We start from the raw sequence: 22,267 nt of genomic DNA on the forward strand, positions 1-22,267 counted from the left end.
TGCAGAGGGACCCTAGGTTAATTAAAAGGAAGAAACGTTATTTTTACTTGACTTGACTTTAAGGAAATTTAAATCAATTAATTAATTAATTAATTCTTTACAGATTAAAGTGTGGAGCCGAAAAAATCATATAGATCCAGAACCAGCTTAAGGCATACAATACAATAAAACTTACAATCTACTTATCTCTCTATATAATACTTGCGGTATAGAATTTCAGATAAGATTTTGCAACCCTCATAAGTCACTGTTTGGTGTGGATTATTCTTTGTTGTGGATTATCGTTGGATTGTCATTATCCACATAACGTTGTATAATTGGCATCTCATTTTTCCGAGATTATGATGGCAATTAATCTACTTTATCTTCATATAATTACTTATTTTCTGATAAATTATTTAAGATGGTACTTTTCCAGCAAATTTTACAGACGATGGCTTTGTTGTATAAAAAACTCTTGATAGATTAGTTTCATTAAATGAAGAAATAAATTGGATAATAAGATCTTGTATGACTCCCATGAGATTTTCTTGTCTGATAGCTCTATTATATTATTTTACTTAAAGATGAAACTTCCAAAAATTCGAAATTGTGAAATATGGTGATAGAATTTATGAAAATTTCTTAGAAATAGCGCTTGTCTTAGTTGGTTTGTTCCATTTTTACACTCAAAAAATATGAAATACCAACTACCTTATTGAGCAAATACGGATTAGCTCCACTAATTTTACGTAGCTGTTCTCTAACTCTAGCGATATTTCGTATCAGAGTTCTCGGGAATCTGGAATACCAAAGAAATTTGGAAAAAAATTACACCAATCTTTTAATGAAAAGGTTGTCTAATTTTTGAATATTAAAGTCATTTATCCAATATTGTATCATGTAAAAGTCATTCTTTGCATGATATTAAAGCACATTTTCTCCCAGCAGCTCTCTTGGCTGTATTTTGACGTCATTGGCAGCCAAATTACCGTTTGATGCATGATATAGTCTATGTGTGCTGAATTGGCCGTTTACTCAAGTTATTTTAGGCAACGTTTTGAATGAGTCGTTATAAACCAACTCTATTTATTTTAAAATTTTAAATGTGTTAGATCATATGTACCATTGGATCTAATGTTAAAATTAGAACATTATGGTATTGAAGCCGCATTAGTATCCTGGATTACAAATGACATAGATATGGATTTTCGACCAGGCCATTATGCTTAAATATCAAACTTGGTCTCTTATCTGAATTTACAAACAGATTACTTAGAAATTCTCTAATACTCAAATCTTTCCAAGCGACTTGAATTCAAATCCATAACAGCTAGCTAAAAATACGATCTTATTCCATATTTTTTTGTACGATCGCTGCTTCTACCTTTATAAATAATTATTTGAAAACGGCACACTCTAGAGCTTCGAATTTAAAGCTTCTTGGGATGTTAATTTAATAATAATTATTTTTTTTGATATATCAACAACTCTACAACTCTTATAAATATTGGGGATATTACTAATTTTAATTTGCTTTTTTTTTAATTTTTCTGCAATAATCCGAATAATGGAAAATTAATCTAGTTAAATAGATAAACTCTGATAAAGTCCAATAATGTTTGGTTAATCCCGTGTATTTGCTTAATGAATTTTAGTGCGAATCGTGTTGAGATTCAATTAGCGCTAAAAGGCATGACTATGATACTGTACAGAACCATGCTTGAACATTAACTAGCCGATAACCTTTGTTTACATAATACATATTTTGTATATATAAATTACGTAGTTTTGTGCATACAAGGTAATTTAATTATCTGTAAAAATAGTTTTAGATTTATTTTTAGGTTGACAGGTTAAAATTAGAGTTTTTTTATGGTAAGACATAATTTTGTTTGCTGTATTGTTTCTCCCTATTCACGACTACATTTTGCTGGAGTTAGATAAAAATCATCACTGCTGCTGAGTAGCGCGTGGTGAAAAACGTTAATTAAAGAAAGTTAAGAGCAGGGAATTGTCTTTAACATTAAATAGAAGTTTATGACCAAATGTTATAGTAGGCCAGATCTTTCTTGCCTATGGTCAAAAGTCAACGTATAGAGTAATAGGCATATTCAAAAACAATGCCGTTTCACTAACATTTTTGTAGTAAAGTTTGTACATGTTTCCTAGTACAACCTTCCACATTTGCACCAAGCTAAAATAAATTATCTTAATTGGATCGATGTAGTTTTAGTTCATTTATTTATAATTTGGATTTTAGATTGTATTCATAAGTATTATAAATACTTCAAGATTATCAGTAAACGTGTTATAATAGTAGTAATGATGATTACTTGATATTAAGTCGTGTAACAAGATTTTAACAAAGGATAGGCCCTAGATACATATACTCGTATACAGTTCCTGAGTAATGTGTTAAATGTGGAGAAGATGACAAGCTTGAAAATGCATGTCTAAGAAACTTGCAATCTATAATATGCCTTCAATACTATAATACTGCAATGTTCACACAAAATCCAATGGTCCACATGATCTAATGTTAAATGAATAAAAAATTTTAATTGTCAAAATGTCATAATAGACTGGAAATATCAGTATAATATTCAACATTTAGACAACTTCATTAAACAGTGTCCAATTAAAAGTTAGTGTGTCTTTCTTTAAAATTTTCTTAACATTTCAGATTTCAGAGAACACTAATATCGGAAGGATATTGGCAACGCTAGAAGTACAATTACGCACAATTAGTAAAGCTAATCCGTTATTGTCCGATAAGGTAGTTTGTTGGAATTTCAATGTTTTTTTGGGTTAGAAAAATTGAAAAAAAAAATACATTACAGGATCTGTGGACTTATTTCATAATTTTAGAATTTTTGACAAGGTCAGTATAGCAAGGAGCTTTACCTTTTCCAGACAAGATTTTGTGGTCCAATTGTTTCTGCATATAACTTAGAATTCACGTCATAAATTTCCTGTATCCTGAATGGTCTGCTGAACTCAACCTAGGACGATTAAATTTTGTTTGAACAGAGTTGAAGATCTCTTACGAAAATACTCTGCAAACTGCTTTTAGGAATAGGAACTCATTTGAAACGATGATAAATTGATGTTCTGGAATTATCGATCACAGACTTCATACTGCGGAAATATTTTTAGCATTATCACAACCATTATGAATTGTTTCTTACAAATAATGGATTAGAGTTGTTGCTTCTCCGAGTTTATATCGGAACACCTCTTTATTTATACCAAAAGTTGTTACAATTATCCATGGCGAAACTAGTAAAATTTTTATTTTGTGTTGTGTCTTAATGCATAATTTTCTTTAACATATATATATTTTTATAATTTTCTAGATTGGCGGTACATTACATAATACAGGGCAGTCACTAGTGTTTCGTGTGGAAAAAGATTCAAAACCGCATGTAAACATCACCGGTGGGCCTTTGGCATACAGATATCAATTTGAGGAAATTTATATCCACTACGGTACAGACAATCAACAGGGTTCAGAACATCATATTCAGGGATACTCTTTCCCTGCCGAGGTAAGATAAAATTATTTAAATATTTATTAAAATTATTTTTTTTTATTACGTTTTTGATTTATCTTCACGCATCATCACAATTTACTCATTGTTCTTATCAATCATACGTAAGCCTGCAGAATAGGAAATTGCTTTAGTTTACACTTGATAACGGTCGGAGATACTTACCGACCGAAACGTCGTGTTGTACGAAAACAAAGACAATGTCAGTCCGACTACCTGTTTCTACATTACCATTGTCTACCACTTTCAAAAAAGTAAACAGAAAACCGTTCATTATTACACTCTTATGGGTATAAAAATATTCTTTAAAAACGCATAAACCCTGTCCTATTGATTGACTCTATAGACTATTCTATTGCTGATGATTTACTCTATAAACCTTTTGAAGGATATATCATAATGTAATCAGAATGTTCATACAAGGCACAGTTTTCTTTAGAGAATCAATCACTATCTGCTATAGGATACCACTTGCTCTCGCTGTAATGTAGTGATATGTTATCTAAAGCAAACCAAAATTATTGACTGGAATTATCTTTTTAATTTATTTCATCTAGACCAGGGCTTCTTAAACTATGGGTCGCGACCCCAAATGGGGTTGCGTAGCGAAATTCTGCGGTCGCGAGAGATTTTAATGTCAGATATTTATATATACTATTTTATAACATCACTAGAGTAGGCGGAATACGGTGGATGTCACTCTGACAAATTTCAGTTATGCCAATTGCAGGGAAACAAAACAATTAAAGTTTTCGACAGGTTATGTTTAAAAAAATACAAAATAAAAAGTTTTTTAAGAATTTCGTTAAAATTTATGAATGAAAGTAATCCTCACTTAAAATGAGACAAAGTTTCAATTAACTTGGGATAGTGAATGCAGAGTGTTCCCACATTAATAGCTAGAACCATCTATACAAATCAAAATATGGATGATTTTATGAAGGTTTGTAATTAGCAAGGGTTTATGTGGTAAAAATAAACAACTCTATATATTATTCTATGATAAACAACATAGACAGACAATTCACAATAATTCGGTTCTGAGAAACAGTAAACCAAATAAGTTTAAATAAGAATGGTGATACATTATCCACGTATTAAACAAGGAGGAAGCTACATCACCTGTTGCAGACGATATACCCAAGCGGCGTTTACAAATCGCCAAAAACTAAGCAAACCGCTATACTCATAATTGAGAATGTTATTTAGAGTTAGTCATGTCAAGTAATCGTGTCGAGTCGTGATTTTAGAATCTCAATGATGGTTTTTAAAACAATGTCAATGATAAAAATCGACTTAGTTCGTACTAGGTCACACGTCAAACGTCAGCGTCGTGTCAACTTCATTACCGTTATTTAACATATTTTTTGTTGGCAACACTGAAAATGTTGTTTGAGTGACCAACATCAAAAAGACACAACCACTATAAAAATGGCGGCCACGAGGTAGTGTTCATTTTTAGGTATCGTGGCCATATGCATTAGCAGTCCAGGTATATTTATTAAGTTCGTGGGCTATACATTGTTAGTGCGTTTGTTGGTATCACACATGTTGAATAAACCGCGCGCTGCTGACTTCCCTCTCTGACCACCACCTCTAAATATCACACACAATCAAAGGGAGGGATGCGCGCAATTTTCAAATCTCTGTAAGGATACGGATTCCAATTACACAACTTTGTTATTACATGCAGAAGTAAGACGGTTGTCAAGAGGTCAAAGTTTAAGAAGATTCTTGTTATATGAATTTGCTGTTTTTTTTCAAAATGACTTATCCAAGCTGTGTTATTTGTCAGATATTTTTGCGAAGTCAAACGATCTCAACTTGTCTCTTTAAGGAAAAAAATGCGATATATTTACTTTAAATGATAAAATTGAAAGTTTTATTAAAAAGGTCAATATTTGGAAAAGTAGGGTCAAGATTCATTGAAAACTTTTATTGCAAAAATTATTGTAGATTAATTCAAAGCGCTAGAAATACAGTTCCATACATATTTTATATTAAATATTAATTTCCAAAAAATAGTTTGCATTGAAAAGTCGTTTTGGATTAGCTTAAGTGAGATTGATCACCTTTAAGTGGCTAAAGCTCAAGATGAATTTGCTGAGCTTTCGAGTGACTCAAACTTAAAACTACAATTTCAAAAAAAGCCCTTGACTGAATTCTGGATCGGAACTAGAACTGCATTTCCCACAATCGCTGATATGGCGTTAAATGTTTCTGCCATTCAACACCACATATTTATGTGAAGTTACTTACTCAGCTTTAACACATATTAAATCCCAATATAGTTCAGCGCTAAAAAATTTTGAAGAGGTCTTACATCCAGCAGTTTCAAACATTCCACCAAGATTTGATTTGTTAAAAAGTCATTAAATTTTTAACTTATACATATTTTAATTTAATACTTACCACGCCACTACTTGAATATGTTCGAGCGAATTAAGACGGTCAGAATCCACTTTTATTTTTAAAATTATAATAAATACAATTTTATAATTTTTTGTGCAATTCTTAATTTTTGTATGTTTCAAAACGAATTCTAAAACTATATATTTTCATATCATTATATGTATATGTATGTATATTGTTAACTTATAAATAAATCATCAAAAATGTATGGGGTCGTCAAGAAACTGAATGACAAAAGTTTAAAAAGCCCTGATCTAGACTCATCTTTCACCAAATCTCATTTATTGGTTAAATAAAAAGTAAATAGAATATTTATCTATAACTCATAAAACACTTAAGAAAGAAAAATAAAGCGACAAAAGATTGAATAAATGTGTTTGTGCGTCGCGTGAGAGGGTTGTTAGTAAGCCGTTGAATATATTCTTGTAACGACAGGCACTACATCAAACAGACTGACGTGCGGTATGTCTTTATTTCGTATTCAGTATGGATATAGTAATAAACGCAATAGTTCTAAAACTGAGGGTTAGTTTTATGTATTATTTTCACTAAGATAAAATTATGTTTATTTATTATGTAATAAATAAACAAGGGCGTTACTAGATAAACAGTATATTAAAAAAACTAAAATAACTGTTTATGAGGTAAGTATTAATAAATGATTAATTGAAAAGTTCGTTTTTTTTACTCAAATTCATTAATAAATCACCATTTTTTCATGAGATCTAGGGAATGTAGACATTTTTTTATTGAGGTCTTCCTAAAACCGGCAGTGCTTACTCGCTAAGAGACATGCTATCATCTTTAAAGCTAAATTATTTGTTATATTAAAATGCGGTTGTCTCAATCTGTTTGAACCACTACTAAGGCTATCATAGCCGATAAGGCAAGCTCCAAGCTAGAACTAAGGTGTATCCTGGATGTACTTGTGAGGGAGCGCTGTAGATAGGCCTAGAACCGACAATTTGCATATTAAAATGTGTAGCTTTCATCTGCCCAGTAGCAGGGCTCTTTGAAATTAAACGAAGACATGTATCGAAGCATAAACAGATATGAAATAGTGACTCTTCATACTAGAAACTGAACCTTTTAAGACATCAAATATATTCCTTGCGGTTGGGTATTACGGAAATTAGGAGTGTGGGTGTAAGAAGAAGGGTAAGAAAGAAGAAATCGTAGACTGCATTGTGGTTTAAATATAGGGGCAATCTTTACAGTTTGTCCAGCTTAAGTTCAGGATTGTCCAATCTTGGCCTCCGGTCAACCTCGGTTGGACCCGACGGGCTTTAATTTAATTCAGTTCTGTGGAATCTTGAAGTATAACGATATGTGATTCGTAACAACGTATAGGATATTACACAGCTTAAAGTGTTGTTAAAGTTTATCTTGTACTGAAGTGTAACTATACAATGAACTAACTAATAAAGCTGTATGGAGCGGTCCACAGCGGTTGATATATAATACAATTTTTGAGTAGAGTGAAATTAAGCTGTTGATATAGTCTCAGAAGATGAGACGCACGTTTCTGCGAAGAGTTTCTTACACTCTTGATTTATATATCTCTGAAAAAAGCAATTTTCTAGAATCACATACTTATAAAAAAAGCAAGAAATTTGTTTCAAGCTGAATTCTATTTCTTTGCTGAGCTTATCTTAGATATTCTTTAAAAAATAATTTAGGCGTATTAAAAAATTTAGAATGCGTTGGTATAATTCCTTGAAAAACTCTTTAAAACTCTAGTGAATCATTACATCTTTCACTACGTGCTTAGGAGAATAGCAAGACGGCTATAATCTTATAAGCATAAACAGATTAAAATATTAGCAAAAGTTCAGAAGAAAACATTACACGTACTCTGATATTACCAGTTCTTTTTATTATTAATGATTTATACTAAAAGTCCAAATTAGTTATTTTTATTTATATTATGTGGTGCACTGCGATAGTCTATGAAGCCTAAAGAATGATTTAATATTGGTAAAAAATATGTTTAAACAGGGACAAGACAAAATGTTTTATGCTAAAAATTCAGCAGTTAATTAAACACTATCAAGCTTCTATCACAACACAAAAGTCTGGAAAAACATCTTATTAACAAAATTTCATAGAACTGTGAATTTATAAGTTTACAGTTCTTATAAAGAGTGAAATTCTTTAGAAAAAAAAACATGTCATTTAAATGCCACTAGACTAACTTATACAATCAAAAATTCAATTTTCAGTATTTGTTAAAAGTTAAAAGCTAAAATAACTTTCGTAACAAAGTCGCGATACCTCTCAATTTTCCTATTTATTTATCGATTTAATATCTTACGAACTTTCTCAGGTTAATTAAATTTAACGTTTCATTAATTTTCATTAATTTTCCCCTGTGGTTAAGTTTCATTTCCAGCAAGCTGCAATCTGAGTTTATTAATAGCTTGGTGATTTAGAACTGCATTTGAGATAGAATTTATAGTGCTTGATAAAGAAAACTATTTTATATACACAGTTTTATAGCATATAAAGTGGTTTATAAATATACAGCCCAGAATTTTTTTTAAAAGTGTAAAATTATAATGAAAATTGTGGGCGATATTTTAGAATTTTATGGTTTTTACGTACAATTTTTATTACCGTTTAAAGTGGTTTTGTTTGCTAATTTCATTTAGAAAAATTTGTCGACGACGGGAAATAAACGTGCTATAACTACAACCTCTAGGATATTTTTTCGTAAGTTTGTTCAATTGGGAAAATAAAACAAGAACAGGAGCCACGTATGACCTATTGAAGATTAAAATTAAAACTTTAGAAAAGGCTACAATAATAAGGATGACAGGCTTAAACTAGCTAATATTCTAAAATTAAATAAAACATAACAATTAATTTATTAGTTAAAATCTTCAGTAGAATTGCTCATGATTTCATATACTTTTTTATATTTTTAAACCGAAATCTCGTAAATAATATTTTGCATGTAAATTTTTAATTCTTTAATTGTTGCTACTTAAATCCATCGTCTTCACATAACGCCTCAGGAAAAAGTTACACGGCATCAAATTACAAGTGTGGGAAAATGCATAAGACTAATTCTGGAAATATCCGCTATCAGTAAATGTTATTCAGGTGGATTCTCCTCTTTTATTTTTTTGTTTTAATTATTGATTCACCCAAGGTGTGAAATAATAAACCAATATTTTATCCATGGTAATGAATCGACGCACAAAGTTAGTCTTATGGCTGTAAAACAACACCAGAGAGTCGATTAAACTCAGAAATTAGTAGATGTTTAAACTTCTTTGAAGATTACTGACCTATAAATTCAGTGACAGAATTACTAATAAAATGTTTTACACTGATATGAGTATATAAATCACAAAGAGTTACAAATGTAAGCTCTACGAAGAGAACTGCTCACTCATATTATATAATTTTTAAACATATACTTGCTTACTGGAGTAACTAATATCTACTAGCGACAATCACTCACGAGAAATGCTCATCAAAAAATTGTGGATATAAAAGGAATGGTGAAATCTGCGACTTTATCACAATTTAATTAACAAGGTCTTGAAGTTTCCCATTTTAATAATCATTGTCTAGCAATAGTGTATGAGGCCTTTAAAAAAACACAATTTTTGTTCATGTATCTGTCTGTACGGCCAGAGACATCTAGAATGACCTTGAGTCTGTGAAAAAATATTTGTCTATAATGAAAAACTTTATTAGAGAGAAATTATTGAGAAAATATTAAATAAAACTTAAAGCAGCCAAGAATTTTCATTATTTAGCGTTTGTAAGGATGGTAGCCAAGTGTTTATACTTTCAGATTCAAGATTTTAGCGATTATACGTTATTAAAATGCTTATAATAAAACACGTAATGTTTTTAGTTTTATTGCTTACTTTCTGAATAAATTCTCATATCTTTCTTTTTTGTAAATAAGGTTAAAATAGTAAATAATTTATGTTTTTGAAGGTGGTAGACAATGGTACAGTGAAAACATCTTGTCGGACTTGCATTGTCTTATTTATTTAATGCAACACGACGTTTCGGTTGGTAAGTATCTCCAACCGTTATCAAGTGTAAACTGAAGTTTACACTTGATAACGAAGTTCTTTTTTTTTTCTTTTGAAGTTCAGTTTACACTTGATAACGGTTGGAGATACTTACCAACCAAAACGTCGTGTTACATTAAATAAATAAGACAATGCAAGTCCGACAAGATGTTTTCGTAAATAATTTATGTTTTAAATAACCAAAAGTGGTAGGAGCATTTGTCTAAAAAAAGCATTTTGACTTTCTATATTTTTTTTTGAATAATGAATGAAGATTTTGCTGAAATTCCAAATGTATTAAAATTTATTTATATGAAAATATATCAATTTCTGAAGGGCTTTCTGAAATCCCACGCACGTAACCTGGGTTTAAATCAACAAATGGAGAATCGATACACCTATGGGGGGCTTACTCATTTTTCACCGAACTCTCTTATCCAACTCCCCGATTTGATGACCTTAAGTGCTCGGCAAAACTTTTATTGCCTCGTAACAAGATGGTTTATGTCTTTTTTTCTTTTGGTTTATAACGGTTGCCGCCGAAGGCAACCAGCTTTTATTTATTTTATCCGATCTTACGGACCTATTTTCTTGCTCTCTTAAAAATAAACATCTAAAATTATTTGATTAAGAATTAAATTACAATATTTAATAATACTATTCTTTATTTATCTTAAGAGTCTGGCAATATAGCATAAATAAAGTTAATTATAACCATAATACCATTCATTCGTCTACCCAGCAATATAATTTTTATTTTGTTAATATATATTAAACATTACAAGATTGTCCACCAAAAAAACTATTTTTTCTAAAAATAAATATTGACCTATATGTTAAATTTTAAATTTAAAAAAACCAGACGCTAACTTGTAAACTGCATCGTTAATTAATTTCAAACTTATATCCTTAACCATACATACATCCTTAACCACATCCTTAACCACTACACGTCTTAAAAAATTTAGAATAAACAGATTAGATAGAATTTACCTCCAAGGTCTAAAAATAATAATATGCATAACTTAAATGGATACTATTATCAGTTGTTCTCCTTATAAACATATACAAACTGAATTATTAGAAATATATCATAACTGATTTAAAATACAAATAAGTAAGTAGAACAATTTGTTCCTAGTTAAAATATAATTTAAAAAAGTCAATATTTATTTACTAAAAAAAAGTAATTAAACTGGGTTTTTAATAATCGTATATCAAAAGAAATATAAAAGTTTCAACAAAAATAATTAACTTTCTTTATTTAATTATTTAAATTGGCGGAAGAAGTTATGCAGCCCCTTATTGAATTCAAAAATCTTAGTCTTATCCTAGACAGTAAACTAAAATTTCATACTCTTGAATATTGTTTTCTAAGTAAGTAGAGATTGCAGCGGGTATAAAACTCTTGTATTTAGTTTATATATAATCTTATGGTTCGTGATCATTGTAGGTACAAAATCTCTAAACTTGCTGAGCTTAATATACAGGATCAGCAAATCTCATATTTTGCTTGTTTTTAGACTTTTATTTCGACATGAGCGTTCTACTCGATATAATAACCTTATATAAGTATACCCTAATCTAAACTGCCCTTTTGAACCTTTTTTTTTATTTTGGATTAAATATAATAAGTTAATTGGCAGTAAGCTTAATAATCTATCTCAATAGCCGCCTAAAGGGAATTTAGAAATGCTTTACTTAGCCAATATTTACAGTATAACCATTAAGTTACTAAGGTGTACTTATTGTTTATTCTTTGTTATCCATCATTTTTACATAGATTGTATTTTTTTCTTTCCTTTCACTTCTACATGATAAAGTTTATTAATGTATAACATTTTTGGCAATAAATTAGTTTATAATTTATTTATTATATAATGTTAAAAATGTATTAAATTCTAATAACCGAATATTTATATGTACTTTAATAATTTAAATTTTAATTAAATATAATGATGTTTTAGGTTCCTTAAAAAAATATATTTTTTTTATTATTGTAAAGGCTTTTTCTTAAAAAAAATTTTTTTAATTTTTACAGTATAAAATCTTTAATTTAGTTAAATATATAAGTTCATAACTAATTTCCGCCTTCGAGTTTAAACATTTTTACAATAACTTTATTTAATTAATATAAAACTTGAAAAATTTGACTTCTTGTCGGTCGAATAAAGTATCTCTTTTTCCATTTGCTATTTTATCTAAGGAAAAGTTTTCTATACGATATATGACCTGCACAACAGACTTAGGAAAACTTTACATTTTTGAACTTTTGGATAAAACATTGTCGATTAAAGCTACATTATGGTGGATTTCCGTATAAACTTTACCGAACTTCTGAAACATGCTTGGATTTCATCTTTTGTTTTAGACGTAAGAATTTTTACATAATGATTATGTCTATGGTTTTTGCATGTAAAGTATATACCAGGCTTTATTACACATTGTGTTTGGTATTCTGGAAAACAAAGTTATAAAAAATATAGAACGTTTACAAAAGAGTAAAACTAAAATAGCTTAAATTTCAACATCAGTTTCCCATTTTGTGCCTATCTTTTTATCTTGACTACAAGTTATATCTATGAAGTGCATTCTTCTACAAAAAGCTATTAGACTTTTGCTAATTCTTGTAGCATTATATGTGGGTAATTATAGAAAAACTGATTTAGTTTTTCCTTTATTTAATTGCACCACCTACAAAAGTTACTACTCGTATAATTGTGTTTATGTGTATAACATCTTCGATTTATAATACATACATAACAATTCGATAACTCCTTCAACCAAACATATTTATGTGAATTTTTTCAGGTTATTATAATGTCATTTGTTATAATATTGCAATTTTCTTGGTAGGATATTTAAAGCTCTTCGGTGATTATTTGTTTGATTCTCTTTCTCCTTTGATAGGTTTATCGGCTTTTACTTCGATAAATTGTTTAATAGCAAGTTAATTTTTTGAGATCACTCTAACTTAATCACAATTAAAGCAAATGCTGATTGTGCTTTATTACGAGATAAACTCATGATACACTAGTGATTCTATTTTGCCCTTTTGTGAGGTCTAAACTTGAGTACGCATCTGTAGTATGGTATCATTTCTACTTAGCTCCCATTGATTGTGTTGAACAGTTTTATTTACTAAACATTTCTCTTTTGTTCCATTTAAAGGTTTAGTAGGTTCCTTCAAAAAGAAAATTAAGATTTTAACTTAACATTCACCACAACATAACTATTGGAATAATAATAAATTAATATCATTGCTCATTGATTTTTTCTTTTTCATATTCCATCTTTTCCACAGCTTCTACTGAAATATTAATTATTTTCTTAAAGTGTGATATGAATTATGATGTTAATTAAAACAGAATAAAATTAGGAGTTGATTTAGAATCAATCGTCAAATACAGCTGATTTTTAAAAAATTAAAACACTTTTTAAATAGTTAAGTAATAACCTTGAGCGCAAACATCGTAAAAAAACCATGAAACAATTTACTCAAATTAATTTACCTAAACTTTTAACATTACTGCTATATTAATATTTCAGCACTTTCTTATTATTTGCATGCTTTTACTACTATATGATAATTAATTTAATCCCATCTTTTTTTATCTTTATGCTTTTTATATTTTCAAAAAGACTTTTACACCCTTTCATAATAATTTATAAATGTTTTTATGCATTTTGTTAAGAAACGGTTTTATTATACACCACCAGCGGCGCTTTTGTAGGGAAATGACCTCTTTTAAAAATATTTTATCGTTGGGAGCTATAAAGAAAGTGCATTTAAATTTGTATTTAGAAAGCCACTATCAGCTGAGGGTATTTCCAGATTCTTTGTATGAGCATATATTTTTTTGAAATTTACCAAAATAAGTTACTTACTACAAAAAGCCCTTTTAGAATTTTATGGTTATATGTAGACTCTCTTTGTCGTTTAAAGTAGCATATTATAATAATAAGTTATAAAATATTGATTGAAGTTAACAAGTATGATGATTTGAATATAGAATAATATTTGCTTATATTGCTTCTAAGCAACTTAAGAGACTTAAAATGAATTATTAAGGGAAATCGGCGTACTAATAATAATAAATTGAAAATATTGTGGAATTGAGCAGCCACAAAAGAGTTTTCAAAGAGCAACTTGTCACAGGGCTGCACAAAAACTGGTCTTTAAAACTTACAATGTAGGCTAAAATTTTATTATTCGTTTTTAATTCAGAATTTTTCGGCAATCCCTTACTGACAAAGATTCAGAATAAAAACAGACTAACGTGGGCCAAAGAACACAAACTATCGTCTTCGAAGCAATGGAACTCTAGTATTTGGAGTGATGAAGCCAGATTTGAAGTATGCGTGGATGAGTCGCATCATAAGAACTAAAGAAGAGGTGTTTCAGAATGACTGTCTTAATACCGCAATTTGAACAAATGTGTTTAAACAATATCGAATGTATCTTCTAATAAGATGGTGCGCCGTGCCATACGGTTAGAAAAGTAAAAGATTGGATGTTAGAAAACAATATTTCAACTTTAAAATGGAGGTCGAAATGACTGCCAAATATTAATTGACACTTTTCTATAGCGTGAATGTTGGTAATTAGGTCCTTATTTAAATCCGTTCATTTCTCCATTTTGAGTGAATGATCCATTTTTTCCTTTTCCAGAGACTTTACCAACAAATTTAGATCATGTTGCCTAGTTTTAAAATTGTCAATCTCATAACTAAGTTCGTCATTTTTTTGAGAATATCAATTGTTGTCGTTCGAGGCAACTAAGGTGAAAGATTGAGTGGCAGTAATTTTAAAAATCCTTATTTTTACAGCACTTAAAGCTACGATTCATCTTATAAAACTAATACTTGTAAGAATTTAAATTATATGCTGCTGAAACCGTTTCTATTCACGTAAGTAAATCTGCTGGAATTTCCCAGTCCTAATTCTAATGTGATACTCTAACTAAATGAAAATATAAACATAGACACTGAAAAGTCAACAGAAACAAAAATGTCAACAATATATGCCTTAGATATTCCATAAAAATTTAGTTCAGTCTTTATCTGGTGAATAATGTTGAAAAACTTGAAAATGCCTAGTGGATCCCAGGTGCGAGAATAACAATGGAAATACTATCAATTGTTAGCAGAACTGGGCAAACCAGCCGTTTAAAAGTTGGAGTGAAATTTCCTTATTTGAGGCTTCCTGTATTGAAAAATACTTTTCTCGTTTTCGTAGTTATCTCCAAAACAAAATTTTTCATATGATGATATAAAATATACTATGAGCGGGCTACTTTAAACCATTAAAATGTGACCAAATAGTGGAGGCTTGGAAACATACGTCTAGCATGTATTTCGGTTGTTACTGTTGTGACTGTTGTTACTGTATTGTAAAAATACAATTCGTATTTTACAAACGGACTAAAATACTTCACTTGCAAAAATTTTAAATGGCAAAAACTTTTTCGTTTGACAATCTGACTGAGTAGTCACGATGCTTTTTTAAAGAAACAACTAGGCGTTTTATAAAATAAGGCAGATAGCAAAAATAATGAATCGTTGAATGAAAATTTGACAATCTGTCTGCCGTTCATAAAGCGACTAGGCGCTTTATAAATCGACAGACTTTATAATCTGGCTACGACATATATATAGAGAATTCGGTAAAATATTTTCTATCACAGTTTCCTTGACCAGCTTCTTGTGGCGGAGTGAAGATTGGTTATTCATAGACATAAATGAATATTGGCCTAAAATATATTCTGCATATCAGGAGTCTAGTCAGCATTACAAGTATGTTATGCGTGGAGATTCGTAGTAAACATATTATGGTAATGGCTACGCAGTGTAGTCATGATGTGTGTCAATGCAGTTAAGAATTAGGTTTCAGCATTTCTTTTTTTTTGTAGAAGTAGACAGTCGATATGCATGTTTTGCATTTTTCCTTATCGATAGTCCTTAATCTTGGATCTTTCTATAATTCTTTTATATGTATATTTTACCACCAGAATATGCCATCCGATAAACTTTAGCAGCGGTTTTCTTGAAATTTTTACTTAATCGGAAAGTATCTTTTATCATATTAGTTAGTTTAAAGATCTTTAGAATTCGATCAATTACTCTGAAAATAAAGGTTTTATCTGTTGGACTAAAAGGATTTATTAAGGTGGTAAATTTTTTCATTAAATCTTAGAGAGCATTAATTCTCTATAAATATTATGTAAGTGTTTTTATGTTTCTTTGCTTCCGTCTTAGTAATTATTTGAAAATGTTTAAAGGTTAGGTCTTTGCGGTTATACATACTACTTTTTTTTTAATTAGAATATTTAAGAAGGCAGTTTGTGTTCTTTGTTTTCGGCGTATGTGTAGAACTTAAACTAGAATATTGATGAATTCCCTATTTATTTGGAATTTTAACTAGCAGTATATTTAAATATTTTCTATATCCCTCAAATATAAAAATTATCTTTATTCTTAAGGGTAGCTTATTAGCTCATTTATAATAAACTTTAATTTATTTGTGCCTAGAGTTAATGTATCTTTTTGGTCAAGTGGATTAACCATTTGATATTAAATTTCTTTTAGATCCTATAATATTATTCAGGTGTAATATTTTAGCATTCAGTAAAATTTAACCAATATTAACTGTAACAATCAATAATATATTTTAACAAAGCCGTTAAAATGAAATTTGGTCTTAAAAATAGAATATCATTCACAAATTCAGGTTGTGTATTAATGCAATTTAACTTTTTCAAGCAGTTTCAGTCTTCAAGTGAAAAATCCGGCAAGTACTGCTTTAAAAGTAAACTCTCTTTTTGGATTAAGAATTCTGTCTGCTTTTTAAAAGAATATTTGCTTTTCGCACATTTTATCATTAGAAGCATACCATCAATTGTACTATGATTTCAGCTTTAAAAGTACATTTTACTTTTAATTTTTTGTATTATTCCAATCTCGAATTAAGTACTTATCGTTGACTCACAAGCAAATATTCGTTAGCAAAAGTTATACTAGTTGTTAATTAGTTCTAGAACGTACATGTACAAATAATTAATCAATATTTAACATAATAATAAGAAATGTTAAATATTATTAGTACCTTAGTAAACTAATGTAGACAAGTTTTTTCAAAAGAGAGTTCTTGTGTATTTATGAGCTCTTTTATGGTTATTGGTAATCAGCCGATTCCATCATATAAGAGTAAATGGTCAAAAATATAGCTTTAAACATTCACATGAAATACGGTCATGTGAAGTGAAAGTAAACACTCACTGATGGCTGGAAATGTGTAAGAATTAGTAGGAAGTCAGGTTATGTTCTTTTTAATTCTTGAATAGAGTCCATCACTTACATACAAGTAAAATAGACCGTTTATTACTAATACTGAAAAACATGGATGGCCCGAAAAGTTAACGTAGATCTAGCAGAAATTCAATACATCTGGTATTTAACTATAACAAAATATTAATTTTTTAAAAGGAAAGGCAATGTCTACGTAGATCAAAGATTGTGCACAACGCCCTAATACGAGATACTATACCATTATTAATAACCACTACATTTTGGGCAACTGAATTTAAACATTGGCCTACCAGCTACCAGCTACCGTTAAAAAACTTTACTAAATGGTTCATTGTTGGCCATTGCAATGAAGTGAGAAACCTCTAAGATGCTAAGAATATGCCCAAAAAACGCATTTTACATCAAAAAGGTGTTCCAATGAATATGTTTATTACTCTTTTGGTTTTCAACTAAGAAAGCGATGAGGATGTTTTTTTTTAATAGTTGATATAGTGGAAATTTAGGAATTACGGCTTAATCTGCTTACCCACACTCTTTACTCACCAGATCTAGCCCCAAGCGTTTTTTTTTTGTTCATTTATCATAATTAATTACTCTACAGAGAAAGGCGAACACAATGTGAAAGGGTTTAACAGATGGAAGCATTCCATTGGAAAAAGTGTCGAGGTTATTAAAGAAACTCGAAAAATTTTATTGAATTGAATTTAAAGAAAAAAGTTATTGTACCTTTGTCGTATTTCGTCGTAATTTTCCTTAAAAACATATGTGATCGAAAATTGGGTTCTATGCCTAAATGATGCCAAGCAGTCTGTCATACTAACGAATAAAATACTAAATCATACAAATATTTATTTCCAATTGTAATAATGTGCATGTATGCGTTTTATTTAAACATATATAATATTGTATTTTATGTTGTTTTTTCATTAAAAAATGCAAAACCTACCCTATAGTTTTTAAAATCGAAGTAAGGTATTTTAGAATAGGGTATATTTCATTTAATAAAAGCACAAAGATATATCTTATATAGCACAAAATACATACCATATATACACAAAGCCAACAATTTTTATCTATTGGTTTTATTGTATTCTGCTTCCCCGAAGTCTGCCCTTTCTCACACAAATACGCCGTATTGAATTCCCCTCGAATTCTGTCTGATGGACCGGGATATGTATCTATTCAGTTATTACTTTATTTCCATCGATTTGGCTTTTCTTTTATAGCGAAAGACGACCGGAATATATTTTCCTTTAACGCTACGAACCGCGTTTCCCAAATGGACTCTTCCCCCCGATAACTGCATAACACTGAATGCTGCCTTTGGAAGAAATCTATTGGGCTTTTCGATTTGACTCAATGGAAATGTATGTGTTGAATATTTTATCGAACAGTAAAGGACGAGATGTATTTTTTGGTCTAAATTAAATTAGACCTAGCGAAAAAAAAGGTTAAGCTTTTTACGCCATTTTTTTACATCCCACAAGGAAAGTAATAAACATTTGGTTTTCTTTTACGTTAATTTTAAATATAATATAACATTTTTAATTTATTACATTTGTCAATAAATTCGTCATCGATTTTTTAATAAACTTTCCATTTTAAACATTAAAGATTAAATATAAAATTAAGCTTGTGAAAGCATTTCCGTCAATTTATTTTAAATTTTGCTATAGAAATAATTTGTGTGCATCTTGATCAATAATTACAGTTAGTGTTTTTAAAAAAATTAGAATAAATCAAAAGAGTCTTATATAATAGTGCCGTGTTACTTTAGCTAAAAAAAATAATACTTTTTTATTTAAACAATGAAAGGGATATATCAATAATTCAATCCAAACAAAAATATTAATAAATGATAGTAAATTAAAGAAAATTTTTGTAATTTTTACAATGAGGTTGTTAGGACTAAATATCAGCAAAAATCGCTGGAGACTGGCATCTTGTCCGTTATATACTTTGGAAACTGAACTATCGAAAGGTTTGCTATTTTTTGTTAAATTTAGATTTGAAGTTTTAAGTTACGAATTGACTTCTAAAACCTTCAATTTTTTTATAGGTTTTGTTATTTTTTAAATTACAAGATTTGCAAAGATGAGACAAGGAAAGAGTTTTAAGTTATTTTTGTTGAAAAACAAATTATATGCCAATATTTAATTTAATTATTAATTTAAGGACCTTCTTGTTGCGGCTCTTAAAGTTTTTTTGTAAGAATAATTTTATGTATAATTTATTTATGAAAATAGTAGGCAATATTTGATAGAAAGAAATTCTGCTTATGTAATGTAGAATTTCTAACAATAGAAAACAACGTGTATTCTGTATTATCAATATATCTTTTCAGACCCATAAATTAGACTATAAGTGTATTCGATAGCTTAAAAAAATTGATAGCTTATCATTATATCCACTTAAGTTATGCATTTGTATTACTTAAATGTATATGACATTATAATAAATTCAGAATCGTCTTGAATACGTATTAAATTTTGAATACGTAAATTTATAATTTAGGGATAACTTCAATTCATTAAACATGCATCAGCCTAATGCTTATGTATCTGTTTAAAAAAAAAAGATTTCAAATATTATTTTGACAAATATTTACACAATTTGCTACTTTTGATTGGACTTGCTCGCCAATTTCTGATCATCATGAACTTTTTTGGTAATTTTAGTTTTATTGTCATTCAGGTTTCTTGAATAGATTTAAATTTCTCTATGGATTGCCAAAGCATTTTTTTAGTTGAAGTATTGATCATATTTTTGTTTATCCATTGCCGATTAGTTTTGATTTTGGGTAAATTAAAAAAATTTAAAAAGGGTAGTTTTGTAAAGCACTCAAGCCATTCTTAATTATGATTACCCTATAAACTAACGAATTTTGTATAATGTACCGCATTTAGTATTATGCTGAGGCTTACTCACATTTAATTTCATTTTGTTTTTAATTTACCACCTCATGAAATATATTATTATTATTAGATTATCTTGTAAAACATCTGCAGGAGGTTCACTAGGGAGAAAAAAACCTTATCAGCAAATAATAAAAACTTACTGCCAACCAAACAATGCCAACCTCGAATGAAGCTAACAAATAGGTTCAAATAGGTTATAATATTATGGAATAATTGTCATCATTGCTGCATTTTCGATAGAAGTTGAAATTCGTAAGATACATTGTGTCATACTGTCTAGTGTCCGACAAACTTTAACAATTCGTAATCTATGCCATGTAATGTAAATTCAATTCAACTCGATCAAAAGGAAAGTCTGTATAGATAGAATCAATCCGAATCCCTCTTTTTAAACAACTAGTTATCAAATGCTGTTAAGTAAAAAAATAGTGTAAATTATGCTAAACCTCTTTGCTGCTGTGGATTTATAGAATACTAAGCCTGATTTTTTTATTAGTTTATCAAGTATCTTAGGAATTTCTAGCTGGGCAAAACAGCTCTAAAAGTTAATCATCTCTTATCCGTGATTTATTTATTGGCTTAAAGTAGATAAATTTTAATTATTATATGGAGTTAGTTCTCAAAACAATGTCCAATTACTACAAAAAGTTCTTGATAACGTTACGATAATGAGCATCATTTATAATAACATCTTGCCCAACATAATTTTTGAAAACATGGTCCGATTATTTCTTCTATACTAAATCAAATAGTGACATTATTAGAGCACAAGTAATTTTAAAAATTTCATTAATTTAAAGGCTTTCTTGATCGCTAAAGAATATTTTGCGTACAGCTATTGAATGCTCTTATATTCAATGTATTAATAAAGTCTTGGCCATACTAATATAAGCCTATCTTAATATTTTTATTAAAGTAAACAGTAGGAGCACGCGCGTGTATTATCGTACTTATCACTTAGCCATTTTGCTTAAATTCCTGCATAATATTCAACAATGTGTGCGACCTAGTACACGATTATGCAAATTAAAAATTCACAAATAGATTAGGATAATTCAAATGATTACTTTTACTGCATTTATATTTTAAATTAGATTAGTTATACTTAATAAAAATCAGCGAAAACATTATATTTTTATTTCAAAAAAATGCTATTCTTTAACTTCTTTTGTAACTGAATCTAAAAAAACAAACGTTTTTTTATTTAGTTACCAAACAATTTCCTTTCATTACAAAATCTGAAAAACCTGCCAGGGCCTTTTAAAAATATTACCAAGCGTCTGTCTCCAAACGTATAACGACTTCATTTAAATACGATTCGTAAATCAATCGCAGGAAAAACATATTTCCTTTAAGCTCCATTATAACAAGCATCTGAATTTAACGAGTTCTTCTTTTAAAACAAGCTTGCTTTTCTTGTAGCTTCTTACGATCCTCTTTCTTTACGTTTTAGCCCGCTCTGCTGTTGTTTGGGAATAAATGATGTTGCGACCGCCTTGTTAAGAACCTAAAAAAAAAACAGTCTGCTCCAGAATATGCAAAAATAAAATTAATTGGGGTGTTTAAATGGAAAATGCAACTGATTGGGCTTGCTTTTAATCCGTTTCTGTAGGAACTATTTTTAATTGGTTTTGAAAATGATTTTTGTCAACATCATTAACTTTACGTATTTCTATAAGCATAAAAAACTTAAGTCAATAATTGATTTGAATTTGAAAAACTAGTTATTTTATAAGCTATTATCTGCAATATAATACTTCTTTCTTGAAAAATATAATAAAAAAGTCAAAGCAAAAGGCATGTCCATCATCTGCGAAAAATAAATACCGATAACTCGCCGGAACTCGAAACACATAATAAAAGAAAAATGGTTCCAGCGAGCTATTCGACAACAATATTTGCCACTTTCTGGATGGCTTCCCAAAGAAAAATGTTTACCCAAAGAAATAATAAAAGGCACTTTTGTCCCGCATATCAGCTTTGAGAGAATCTTAAATATGCGCATCAAGAAAACTACCTAGAGAATGTGGCAAGAAGTAGTCTCGTGTGTCTTCCTTAG

General features: G+C 29.3%; 1 protein-coding gene across 3 annotated transcripts in view; it reads left to right on the forward strand.

Moving 5' to 3' along the window:
- LOC126740910 (carbonic anhydrase-related protein 10) overlaps window positions 1-22,267 on the forward strand; it is a 340,228-nt gene that overhangs the window by 178,006 nt on the left and 139,955 nt on the right. For all 3 annotated transcript variants that reach the window (XM_050447094.1, XM_050447095.1, XM_050447096.1), the window contains one exon: window positions 3,339-3,530. In XM_050447094.1, coding sequence (XP_050303051.1) covers window positions 3,339-3,530 — 192 coding nt within the window. The remainder of the gene's footprint in view (window positions 1-3,338; window positions 3,531-22,267) is intronic.

Source organism: Anthonomus grandis, chromosome 10 (assembly GCF_022605725.1).
Source record: "Anthonomus grandis grandis chromosome 10, icAntGran1.3, whole genome shotgun sequence".
Taxonomy (NCBI): domain Eukaryota; kingdom Metazoa; phylum Arthropoda; class Insecta; order Coleoptera; family Curculionidae; genus Anthonomus; species Anthonomus grandis.